At 34.4% G+C, this 13,736-nt stretch overlaps 1 protein-coding gene across 6 annotated transcripts in view; it reads right to left on the bottom strand.

The window, feature by feature from the left end:
• PIK3C2G (phosphatidylinositol-4-phosphate 3-kinase catalytic subunit type 2 gamma) overlaps window positions 1–13,736 on the bottom strand; it is a 272,235-nt gene that overhangs the window by 129,172 nt on the left and 129,327 nt on the right. For all 6 annotated transcript variants that reach the window (XM_015867894.1, XM_015867905.2, XM_032445932.1 and 3 more), the window contains exons 12-14: window positions 12,711–12,833; window positions 6,346–6,477; window positions 1,081–1,195 (exon numbers count right to left, since the gene is read on the bottom strand). In XM_015867894.1, coding sequence (XP_015723380.1) covers window positions 1,081–1,195; window positions 6,346–6,477; window positions 12,711–12,833 — 370 coding nt within the window. The remainder of the gene's footprint in view (window positions 1–1,080; window positions 1,196–6,345; window positions 6,478–12,710; window positions 12,834–13,736) is intronic.

Raw genomic sequence — 13,736 nt, 5'->3', positions numbered from 1 at the left:
CTATCTTAATTTGCACATCACATTTTGGCTTGCTAACTCACGTCATATTTTTTTATCTATCTATTTTATGTATGTCTATGTATTTAATATGTATTGCTTGTCAAAAGCTAGCAAAGTTATGCCCTAGAAAATGTAAATTCTGTGTTGGCCATTTTAGAAAAGCAGTCTTTTTGGCACCATTTGTGGTCAAATCATGATGCTGTCTCTTACTTGAGAATAAGCAATAATGAAAGGGAAGAAATGGGAGACCTTCCTCTCCTGCTTCTTTCAGCACAGACAAATTACAAATGAGCAGTCATTTACTATCTTGACTTCCTTTATTATTAATAGAGAGAGCTATTCTAAGGTACTTTTTTGGAGTGAACTCTTCAGACAAGAAAATCCCGTGTCTATTAAAAACAAGAAATTTTTAGGCCAGCAGCATTTATCCATATTATCTACTTTTATAAGTCATTTGCTAACAGTCATTTCAGCTTTTTAATACAATAAACAATTTGCTTTGCTTTTGAAGTATTCAATTGCCTGTCCAGCTTTGAAAGATGACAAAACAGCCAGGCAGCCTTAATGCATTTTCATTACTGGGAGCACTATTCTGCTTGGAGTTGGTGGATTCTCAGCATGTAGTCACAGAGATAGAGCTTTACTGATCCTTACTGACAATTTACTTGTAGCCACTTCCTTTATAAGTCCTTCATGCTAATTGCAAGTTGTATGTTACACTTATAATGGCATGCAGTTCAATAGTACATGGAACAAAAGTTCAGACTTGAAAAGGCAGCTGCAAGTCAGGTAACAAGTCAGCAATTTTTGTCAAAGTACTTTTGGAACAAAAATTTTATGAATAAAAATTATTCTATGAAAAACTTCTGTAGTCCTCAGAGGTGGTATTTCCTATAAAAATCATATGCTATGCAGCACTATACTTTTCTACCCACAAAGATTAATATGCTCTCTCTAAGCAGCTATAATGGAAATAGGGTTTTCAATTTTTGAGGTCTTGGTGAGCTGTGGGAAAAATGCAATTTCTTGCACTTTGTTGGAAAAAAAAACCACTTCTGCTTGGCTTTTTCATTTTCTTACCTGCAACATTACTGACGTTGGTGCATCAGTACTACAGATGCCTGGGGTAATCATTGCTGCTGGGAGCATGCTGTACAACTTCATGCTAAGCAGCACAGTTCCGTGAATGAGCTGCCTGCAATGGACACAAACAAAAATACTGCCTCATTACTGGATATAATTAATATACTGGGTTTACTGAAATTACATCAGAAAACATGGAACTGGGTAGCTTAAAGGACAAGTGAAAGGAGAACAAACCTTTCATTATTGCGTGGCTAGCACACATATAGCCAAGGTAGTGCTTATGCATGGATGGCCTCGGTGACATAATAGTATCCACTGGGGGGATTATGCTGCAAATGAGGTGGGAAAAGTGGAGGCAATGTACACTTATTCTACAGAAAGAAGAAACCTGTGACAACCGACTGAAACCACCAACAACCCTGCTGATGTACAGATGGTGGAGAAAAGGGGGTATGATGTCAGTATCCAAAAAGCTGTAAGGAGTCAAGTGAGATCAATTGTGCTATACCTACTGCATTTGTTTTTTGGACAAAAAAAATATTATGGTTTGAAATCCCTGTTTGAACCCTACATGCACAATAAAGCCTTACCAGAAATAGGCATAAATGTAGTCTGTAGATAAGAAAACCAGAATGGTTCTCATTCTAGAAAACTTGAATAAAATGAGAAAATTCAGGTATAAATTCTAATCATGACTAACCCACTCAAAAAATTCAGCACCTGAATAAAGGTACAGTATATTGGATATAGCCTCTAATTTGTCTACACCTTAACAGTTAGGATACTTTCATAAATATGATTGTGTTTAACATTTATTCATTTACTGATAATTTTTATTACTGTTATTCCATGGACTGCCCAGCCAATAAAACCATAAGAGAATGGACTAGATTCTCTTCTGTAACTCTAACAGAAACACTCAGCCAGGTAGATGAGTTTTGAGTAAACAGCTTTTATCAGATATGAGAGTATCAGATCCACACGAGAGTGCAGATGGACTTTCTGGTCCCAGAATAATTTTGCAGCATTGCTGGAAAAAAAAGTACTTTTCTGAATTGAGGAGTGAGATAAATTTTTGCAAAGACATCTAAAGAAGAAACAGAAAATTTCTTGCAAAGTCATTTATTTAAGACAACACTCATTGCAAACCTAACTTAGGACTAATTTTTCTTTTTCACTTCTGAAGCTACTGATGTTGTAAGTGCAAACATTTTGATTTATTGTGAGAACACCACTCAGGAGGATTAAAGACAAAATCGTTTTCCAAAGTTTCTTTTGCAACTGTTTAATTTGTGGAGGAAGGGAGGCAGAAAAAGGAACTCTGATGTAACAAGATAGCACTTGGGGAAAAACAGTTTGTGCTGTGAAGTCTTTCAGTGAGGTAAATGTGGAAGTGATCAAAGGAGGTTCAAAGCTGTTTTTCTGTGATGCTTGCTCAGATGACCTATACTAAATGAAGAACCCTTTGCCCATTCCCTTGTGGACAGGTGTTTACTGCACAATTTGAACTAACTGACACTAGTTAGAGAGAGTAGATGAGAAGTGAATGAACATGACCAAATTATTCTTTTGAGTTCTCTTTTCTGATAATCACTTATATTGTTCTCTGAAACTAAGAATGATTTTAAAGAAGAATTGTAAAATTATGAAAATTCCCAGTTTTTGTTTATGACAGGAGCTAAAATAAACCTCCAATCTTATTTTAGTAGAAGAGAACAGAGATGTAAGGACAGCACAAGTTACTCTATCTTACAAATTCAGTTTGGTGTCCTGAATTCACATGAGTGGAAGACCTCATTCACCACACCTAGCAAGAGAAAAAATCTGTTGCTTGTTCTATCTGATTTGGAAATATCAGTACAAAATAAATAGTGCTGTTAGAACCAGTGAACTCAGGGCAATGGGCACCATGGGAGACACTAAAACTCTCCTATTTCCGCAGGTAATCGATTCCTGATTTGTTAATTAGCTCGGGATCACTACATTATTCAGCCCAAGAGACAAATGCATTTTTATGACATTAAGGAATGGAAAACTGGCACTCTGGTTTGGAAACATTTTCTCAGCTTCCTTTTTTTGCGTGAGATTTCTTATGAATGAATCATAAAGGACCTTACTGACATTGACTTAAAGACTCTAAAGCCAACTACCTGCAAAGGATAAGAAATATGGATGCAGATCACCTAGATGAACAAGGTGGCAGCCATGATCGTTATTACTGAGCTCATTCTCAAATAATTGTAAAATTAGAGTGAAGTTACTGTTTAGACCAGATATACCAATAAGAAAGAGGACCAAATACAGTGTAAAAATATTTTCAACACCTCCAACTTTATGTTTGTACTTCTAAAAATATTTTTCTCATACTTTCTACTTAGTGTTTTCATTAAAGAACTGGAGTGCTAAAATCCCAGAGAATAGCTATAGTTCCCTGATCTTTAAAGGTACTTCAACATGGTCCTGCTCAAAAAGCATGAGAAACTTACTATACTTCTAGAAAAAGATGAAAGGAACTTGTTCAGGTTAAATGTTGGGGAATTATCTCAAAGTGATCACAACTCTTTTTTCCTTCTTTTCTTTTAGCATAATCTACAGACAACTTGAACAGAATTACTTTGTTTTTAACCAGAACAGACTATAATGGAACAAAAATCAAGAACTGTATTTTTTGAATAATTGAAAATTATTTTCCTTCCCCAGTGCTTATCAAAAATAAAGAAACATTTAAAAAGCACTTCAATATAAAAGAACCACTCTGTGTTTCTATCTTTTCTGGTCTTGAGAAGAATGACTCTATGACAAACTGGGACAAGGATTTGAAGAAGGATGTTTGATGACCAAGGCAAATATCTCAGCTACCAGCTTCTTCAAAGAGCATTTTTCTGTCCATTCCCTTATAAATCCTAGACTTGAGTACCTGTTAAGATATATTCAAAAACATAAATTAATCTCTACAAAAAGTACTTGTTTGAGGAAATGGTATTTTCCAAGTCAGAAATATTTTGTTAGAGATTTCCTGATTAAATGCATTTAATCTTTTTATATGCATTTACAGAATTTGTTCATTTAGAGGTCCTAATACCATAACCTTCGCAATAATACAAGATACTCTTGACACAATAGCATGGCACTACAGGTGCAAACATTTTCTTGTTCAGAAATTTTCATGTTCAGAAGTATTTCACTGAAATGAATAAAAATCTACTTGCATTTCAAGCATGAGGGGAACAAAGTCTACTTAATTAATAGCATTAATTATTAAGAATCATCTGATGATTTTAATCTTGCAGGTCTCTAAGTCATTAACCTTGAGAGCTAGTTTACAAAAAATACTCAAAAGCAAAAGCAGTCTGAATTTCAAGTTTCACATTTCAGAAGTTTCAGTACTCTATTTTTAAATCAGTCTATCAATTCAAGTAATGTTGAATGGAGTTATGGTTGGCTAAAAGGAAAAATTACTTAGGCTTCTTTATGTTAATAATTGCTATAATTGTAAGTGACACAGCTAACTGATTGAACAAGCTATTCCTAAATTATTCCAACCCAACAACTCAACTTTCATTTCTGCTTTGAAGGGGTCATTTCAGCAATGATCTGTACAATTATGCAGCAGATTAAAAGAAAGTAACCCTGTATCCCCTTCATTGTGCTGATTGTGTGTACTTTGAAACAATTAAGCCATTTTCCAGTGAGTTTTGAAACTACCTGGGTGACTTGGAGATCAATCTAATGAAAATCAATATGCTTCCTCTGAAGGTATGCATTACAAAATACATAATACAGTGAGATGGGGACTTTCAAATATAATTTATTTGGAACTTAAGTGCTGAAAAGTGGTAAAAAAAAAAATAATAGTAATAATGCCAGTTAAGTTACCAAGCTTAGTGTTCCATTTATGTGTGTACTAAGGACACATTAGCTTGCTGGGGCTAAGGGAATATTAGCACTTTATCTTCAGGTACTTTTTCAGCTAAGATAGTATCCTCTACCTTTTCACTTTAAGCATCAGAATAGTGGAGAGACGCAAAATAAATTCAGTGCATATTTTGTTTAAAAATGCACACACAATTGTAGTGAGTGATGTGCTTTTCTTCCAGGTAGCCTAATGAAAGGCCAAGAAAAAACACTGAATAAAATGTCTAAATAATCCTTGGAGAAGAGATTTAATTCATAGAAAGAATCATATAAAAAGCCTTCCTTCAAGCTAAGAATTCTAATTATTCAGTTATAGAAGAATGATCTTCTTACTTTAATAAAGCAATCTTGATTTTTTTTTTTCTTTCTTTTTTTCCTGGAAATATGAAAGAAAAGAAAACAAAACTCCAGCCAAGTCCAACTTACTGTCTTCTGTTTTAAGCTTCTTGGTCTAGAAGTTCAATAGAACTCAAGGTCTTTCATAACATAGTAAATGCCAAAACACAATCAATAGTGGTTTTTTGTTTGTTTTTGTTTTTAATGGCAACTGCCATAATATGTGAAAGTAGATAAAGATATCTCAAGATGAGGAGAGAACTATAGCTTAGAGACAAATGCTTATTTAGAAGCTTGTAGGGTTTGAACGTATTCATCTATTGCTCAACTTAGGCAGCTGTGCTTTTAGTTAGTCTGCTGTTGTGTATCTTACTTTATGACATGCAGGGCTGAGGAGTCTAAAAAAATTACTTATCATTGTAATAGATCTAAACTCAGATGTCTCAACGCATCCAAATAAAAATCAAGTATCATCATAATGGACTGATCTAAACTTGGATTTCTCAGTGCTACTAAAATATATTTATGGTAAGGCAGAAAATGTGTCTTAGATGACTGTTTGTGCATCACCAAAGAGACACTCAAGCCTACAAGCATCTTTAAATCACAGTGTGTTATGTGTAGAATGAAGAGGGTAAAAAAGAAAAGAAAGCTGCTTAAATTATCAGTAGATGAAAAGGGGATCACTGTAGCCATTACTACCTGTCTTACTCCGAGCAGAATGAGTGGCAGTGAGAAGGGAAAGCAAACTGAAAAATACCCATGCAATTGTGAACAGGAAGATGTGCTGCAAAAGCTACAAAATAGATTTCAGTAAGTTCTTTCAGCAGGCCAAAGGAATTTTACTGTATTAAAGTTACACAAGCCAGGTTCAAAAAAAAGGTATTGAAAAGAAGAAAAGCTTGGGAGTGGAGCTCTTAGAGGCACATCAAGAGCAGTTTACTGTGACAGCCAGGTTCTGAAATCAGTGTTTCTTTTTCATGAACAGTCATATGAAAGTGAACTTACTCTTTTTGATACAATGGGCAACATGTCCAGGCAAGCACCTCTGTAGTTTTAGAAGCACTGTTTAGTCCAAGTAGTTTTATTGTCAGCATTGTTTCCCTTGGGAGAGCCTTTATCCGTAGAGGAAAGTTGATTCTAAAATAAAATAAAGGAAAAAGAAGAAGAAATTTAGCATTGTTACAACAAGTAACATCTTTTCAAATTTTCTTCTGTCTTCCTCAACGCGTGCATCAAAATATAAATTACAGTAGTGCAGCTCTGAAGGAAAATGAAACTGATAGACCCCTTCAATATACCAGCCACACACTTACAAGTATTGCCAGCCACTAACTTGCATGATAGTACTTAAGAAGCATAGATTCCTAGTTTAGTTAAAATCTTGCTTTAGTATCATTTTGTCAATGGAGAGATATTTCAGCACTAGCAATCCCTAAGAGTGAATTTTAAACAAATAATTAATTTGCTGGCGTGCATCTTCACAAGTAAGCATTACTACTTAGAACTATCACTTGTTTTGTGAATAGAGCATTATAAACACTCTCATTTATGTGTACTTCTGTGGAGTGGCATTTCTCAGGCACAATTTAAAAGCAGATTTTTTTTGTATAAAAAAAGATTAATTCATATTTTTTAGAGAGAAAATACCAGTACATGAGTATACTTCTCAACTTTGTATTAATCACTAACAGATTTGATTGGTCATTCAATGTCTATGTAGATTATATGACCAATTTACAAGCATAACTCTACGAGCAACTCTAATAAACTAGATACTTCCATGCTATATGGTAAAATCACATATGATATTAATCAGACATGCAAAATTTTACTTCAGTTTTCCTGGAATGTCTGTGGTAGATGGTTATTCAGTTCAAAACTTAAACTTCTCAAGCATTAAATGAGATTGTTTATTTATTTATTTGTTTATTTATTTTTGGTTTAAAAAAATCAATATAAGGAGCTAAGGGCTAAAGGAATTATTTTTCTGCTGACAGCAAAAGTGTCAAGAAAAGAAAATGCCTGTATAAACTTGAATTAAAACAAAACAGAATAACAATGGATGCTTCATTCATATTGTGGCCTTCCAGTTCATGAAAGGTGCATATAAACAGGAAGGGGAAAGACTGTTTATGAGAGTGAATACTGATAGGACAAGGGGAAATGGTTTTAAACTGAGACAGGGGAAGTTTAGGTTAGATATTCAGAAGTATTTTTTCACACAGAAGGTGGTGATGCACTAGAACAGGTTGCCTAGAGGGATTGTGGATGCTCCATCCCTGGAGGCATTCAAGGCCAGGATGGATGTGTCAAGGTTCCAGATGAATCTAGAACATTTTTGAAATTAGCCTAATTTCCATATGCCTATCTGGGTAAAAAAGCAAGACAGCAATTTTGCATCCTTTATAATTAACACAAATAGGTTTGAGAAGCAATTCACAATTGTCTTCCCACATTTCACACATCTATATTTATAGCTTTCAATTCTGCTTCCCATTTCATGACCCCTTATTCACTCATAATTATTTAGATTCATCTACTGGAAAACTGATCTGCTCTATGTTTCATGGATATCTTGTTCTGCTTTCTTTTTATTTACAGGACAAGTCTGCTCATGTTTCATAAAATGATTCCACAAAGAGTTACACTTAGCTTCATAGCATCATTCATATTTTTCATGGAAAGAAAAAGAAAAGCCACACATTTTCTAATGCAGAAATTTGTTAGCACTGTTTGTGAATGTGAAGAAATGAAATAAACCTCATAATATCCTTTTCCTTGCAGAAAGAAAACACTTGTCAGAGATTTCCTGTGACACAAAATATAGCACTAGCAGATGTACGTATATGAAGAAAAGAACCTGGAGTTTTAAGTAAGAGTTAGGCATCCCAAGACTTAAACCAGGCCAAAAAGTTTCCTTCAGTGATATATGATATACAGAGAAAGGGAATATTTATACTGGATTTAATGCATATCTAAGCTTCCTCAGTTGGTATTATAATTTCTGACTGCATGAGGCTGAGACAAAGAGGAAAGAGGAAACGGAAAGGTGGGCAGAAACAAGACACCTTGTGGGTGACTGACTTCGGGAGTAGTTGAGAAGAACAAAGAAGCTACTAACTGAGAAAGTGCTGTTTACGGATGTTAAATAATGTTATACAGCTGGTTTCAAAGGCTATGGCCCTAACATCATAACAGCACACAACACTGAAAAGCTCTGAGGCAACCAGGGCTTTGCCCAAGGAGAGTATAAACTATACATACAAGCCAAACATAATATGGGAAAAATGAAAACCAAAGCCAAGAAAGTATCTGAGTTGATGAATGGTAGGCTTAATGTTAATTCCATATTTTATGTCTGTAAGTTTAATATAAATTATGGAAGATGGAAAAAGAGAGGAGGTGGTAGAATGAAGACGTGAAGAGCAGCCAACAAAGGCAAAAAGGAAGGCAATTTTGGAGAGGCTTCACGCATTTAAAAATGAAGCTGATGTGAAAATAAAAGGGGAAATTTGGGACTTCTCATTATGCAATAGACTATCAGTCTATTCAAATTTTGCACCAAAGCGATACAAATTTTTCAAACACACAAATTACAAAACAAAGAACAGAATCCTCAAAAAAGACAAAACAAGACAAAAAACCAAAAATGCTATGTAAGGGAACCTGCTTAGGAATCAAGTAATTTCAGTCTAAGGATATTCTATGAAGTTTTGGAAGTGATTAAGGACTTCACCAGAAGATCATATTTAAACACAAAAACCTACCAGGTTCAAACATCAATGAGATAAAACAGTGTAAAACACAAACTAAATAAAATCAGCAAACATAGCAATTTTTTTTTTTTAATTTTTTTTTTTTTTCTCTCTCTGTTTTGTTAAAATGATCTTCCTGGGCTCCCATTCATCAAAGCACCACTCTCCATTTTTTTTGCCTCATTCAGGCAAAATTAGTTTTGAATTAGGTAGATTTATTTTTTGTCCTGATTGATCTCTAATTTTACAGTGAATAGTTCCTATTGTAATGGAAGCTCTTCCTGATGACCTACCATCTGCATTTTCCTCTCAGTTGGAAAATGCATATGGGTTCCAATAAAAGTAGCACTTTACAGCACAGTAAAAAAAATCTAGCAAAAAAGAAATCTTGTCTTCTCTTAAATTTTGATGTGAATATATTCCCTTCTCTTTCAGAAAGTGAATTTACAACTAAAATAAAATCAAGAGTAAACACAGATGGGTGACAGTTTTAGTGATGCAGACTTCCTACAATAATAAATTGGGGCCACTTCATGACATATAAGAACAACTGTGGTAATACTTATTTCATTAAAATACACTATTTTTAATCCATCCCAGCCTGTATCTTACAAAATGTGCTAATGAGTGTTTTTATTCATGTATTATTTTATGACAGTCAAACCAGCCCGTTCTTGAGTATGTTTTAAACTTCTGCTAGTTGGGCACACAGCACCTTCAATAATAACACAATGACACATTTACTGTTACTTTTCTCTGAAGATTTCAGAAAACCAAATACAATGATTATTTTGTCAAGTTTGGTGCTAGTTTGTTCCTTCTTCATTAGAGTAATATCAGCACCAAAAACAAAAAGCAAAACTCTTAACAACAGAATTTTCCATTCCTAGTATACTTTGACAAGTATTTCATATTTAAAAACTAAAAACAGATGGAAAAAAAACAACCCAATTCCTTTTTATATATCATCATACTGAAAAGACCTGGCATCACTATCCTGATTAACATTCAGAAACAATACCAAAGTCATAGTGTGTTAAGTACAATTCAGTAAAGCAGTCAGCACCTTTCTTTATGTGAAAACATTTGATTTTCCTGTGAAGGGCTATGTTAGATTCAGAGTAAGAATTGGTGCTTTATAAGCACCTGTTTCCAAATAAAATCTACCCTGCCAAGCAAGGAATATTCTAGTGAACTCAAAGACAGGAGGGAAGGCTGTGCCTTCGATGGGGAATTCCCATGTTGCCACTCCACAGACTCCAACTTTGAATGCAGCTTATAGCGTTGACATTTCGTCACCGATACCAGTGTATCAGTGTATATCAGTATTCATGCAATTCAACTGTCACCTTCCACCTTATATTGGTTCGAGGTCCTGACACGCATACAGTGTTCTTTCTGTTCCTGTGTGAGCATTTGTGGGACTCACCTGGCACAAACTTTGCAGTATTTCAACATTACCACTATAATTTCCAACAAATTTAAATCAATATTTAGCTCTGTACACAGTTCCCTGGCCATAATACAGCAATTTGTGCAGATGAGTTGATCAAGACGCTCTTCATTTCATGGTGTGACAGCTATGCATGGCCATTCCTGAACATAACTTGTCTTTCACGCTGCTGTCTTTCCTGAACATGTCTGTTATTCCTGAACATAACTGTCTTTCACGCCACTACTGAAACACACCACCCACCGCCTCACTGTGCTCACATTCACTATTTGGTCTCCATAAACACGAGCAACTGTCAATAAAAGTCAGTGGGTTGCCATTTTTTTCCCACAAGGAAGAATTCAGTTACACATCTTTGATTCATAGACACTTCTATGTCTGATGCCATTTTGACCAACTATCCCTCTGCTGCCATCTGTCACATGGCAACAAAAAGTAATATAATACTGCTGGAAAGGCTAAACTGCCATGAAACCAACATCTTCCTCTGGTACTGTGGGCCAACATAATAAAATAGGAAGCATTGCTTATGGAACAGGCCTCTTACTAAGCTTCATGCAATTCTGCATCTTATTTTTGGTCTTAATTGTCACTCACAACTACCTATGAAACAATTTGGTATGTGTACTTAACTGTTTTTCCAATAAGCCGTTTGACTGAATTGCAAACATTTCGTGCAGACTTTGAAGAAAGGGAAGTTTGAACAGAAATGCTGAAGCTTCCATATGATCTCCTCATATTTTTATAGAAATTGAAGAAAGGTGGAGTTCCAGTCATGGCTGAGAAATTTATTTCTATGCTGTCATTTCATATTTTGTTGTATAGAGAGGTTCTATAAGATGTATCCTAGAAATGTGTTAGCCACCTTTTGAAAGCCAGAAATACTCATAAACAATGTCATCCTTCCCCTATACTTCAGCTGTATTTGCCCATTCATATCATAACCTGGGCAAGGTGAAAATTCCTATACTGCACATGAGAACGATCCAACATTTTCAACACAAAGATAACCATTCCTGCAAATGATTGTTGGTTGAGCACAAACACTCTAGACTCAACTGACTTATCAGCAAAGATATTAGGTCCTAAAAAACTAATTTATATTAGTAGCAGAAATGCACCCATTTTGTTTCTTAACTATAGGGCACACGTATTAAGTATCTCGCATCTGTTCAGAAGTGTTGAATAAAAAGGCTGAACAAACTTCCATTAAGATAGAAGTGGAATGATTTTGAGATAAAACTTGTTTCATTTGACCAGCTTCACACTGTTACGTGTCTTAGAGTAAGGCAATCAAGATTTATGAATTACACACTTTGTACTCAATTATAAGGTAACAAAACCCCTTATAAGTGAATCTTAGTCTTTACTCAGTTAAGATGTAATCAAGCATCTTTCATATTTAGAATAAACGGTAATGTAAAAAATATATATATAAATAAACAAATATATATATATAGAAAAGAAACACTATAAATAAAAATGTTGTACTCAGGAACATAAAAAAAAAAAAAACAACACCCAAACCTGCCTATTTCTCTCTTTCATTTATTGCAAATATGCCTTTTGTAATTTCATTGCCTTAAGTGAATGTTATTTAAGTGTGTGTCCTGCTTTTAAATGGAGTTAATTTCCTGAAAGCAGACAGGCTCAAGACAAGCAGCTGGCAGCCTCTGTTTAAAAATTCTAGGCTCAAACCAAAGGACTTCAATTTAAAACCTAGGCTGCGGATCCTTTTTATATAAAAATCAACACAATCAAATTCCTTAATAAATAAAGAATAAAAGAAAATTTTACAACAGGTTCTCAATCTGGATTACATGTATACTAAAGTGAAATCAAACTGCAAAGTCTTCACAAGAGAACTGAAATAAAACCTTTTGTATCTCCTTTCAGCTTTATTATTCTCCCAGTGCCAGCAGCGCTGAACAGAAGCTATTCTCAGGCCTGCTTAGTTTATTTTATTCTTAGACTAAACTTAGTCTAGCACTGTTTCTCCTCTCTCTATCACACTCCTTTCCCACTCCCACCCCTCTAAATTTCTCTAAATTCTATGGGATTTAATTTGCACAGGAAATCAATAATAAAGACGTGTCTTTGCTTGCTTCTTTCAAATTAATTAAGTTTGTAAAATCTTCAGAAAAGTATAGATAAAAACTTACTTCTCATTCCAGTCTGTCAGGAAAAAAAAGGATTTTCTAATAGGTATATTTTTGCAAATCTTCACTTGACATATTGTCTTTCCAGCATATGTAAGTAAACAGGAAAAAGAAAAAACTTTGTACCTATAAAGGAAAAAGGGGAAGAAAAATTAATTATGATGTAATTTCCAGCACTGTAAATTCAAAGCTAACCATTCAGAAACTTATGAAGATCCATTCTTATATGCAAAAAGAATTAAAATAATCAATCACATAGTTATGTTTAAATAATTAAAAAAAAAAAAATAGAGTTCGAGAAAGTTCTTAAGATACATAATCCTTGTTTATTTTTCCCTATGGTGGTCAATGGAAGTTTAGGCAAAAGGTGTGAAGTGTTGCAACTTTCTCATCATAGAACTTCAGTCATTAGTGAAATTTCACTCATACTTTTCCTAATCTGTAAAAAACAACGAACAAAACAACAACAACAACAAAAACCCTAAAGGATAATACTTCAGGGAATCCAAACATTCATTATAGCAGATGCGTTAAAGACATCTGTGTTGGCATTTGTCACATATGGGCTAGTGTAATTCGGGTCTCCGACTCTGTTAGTTTCATGTTCTTAATTCATTTTGTAACTTCCAGATCTTCCTATGGAAAATTGCCATGTTCACTGTAAGACTATGTTCTGTACAGGAATGATGAAAGCAAGTTTAAAGCATTTGCAGACTAACGATGCCTGGCTTAGCTTTATTTACAAGCATCATTGCTGATCTATTCCAGAACATTGTAGTAATTGTTATAATTATTGTAGCAGATGTGTCTTTTCTCTTTCTTGTTTTTCTTTAACAATCTGTAGTTCCTTTGAGGTATCAATGCAAAGAAAGAAAAATTTACCATACAAGTATAGGAAATGCTTGAGCTCTTAAATATAGCATCTTTTCTCTAGAGTCCAAACACTACAAACTATTGGATTACAGTGAAGGAAATAATAGATTTTAGTACAATAAAGTGATTAAGCATCGCTTAATCCATGATATATCC

Source organism: Coturnix japonica, chromosome 1 (assembly GCF_001577835.2).
Source record: "Coturnix japonica isolate 7356 chromosome 1, Coturnix japonica 2.1, whole genome shotgun sequence".
NCBI classification, from domain to species: Eukaryota; Metazoa; Chordata; class Aves; order Galliformes; family Phasianidae; genus Coturnix; species Coturnix japonica.
The sequence above is the reverse complement of the archived record's forward strand: the minus strand, read 5'-3'. Positions and strand labels throughout refer to the sequence as shown.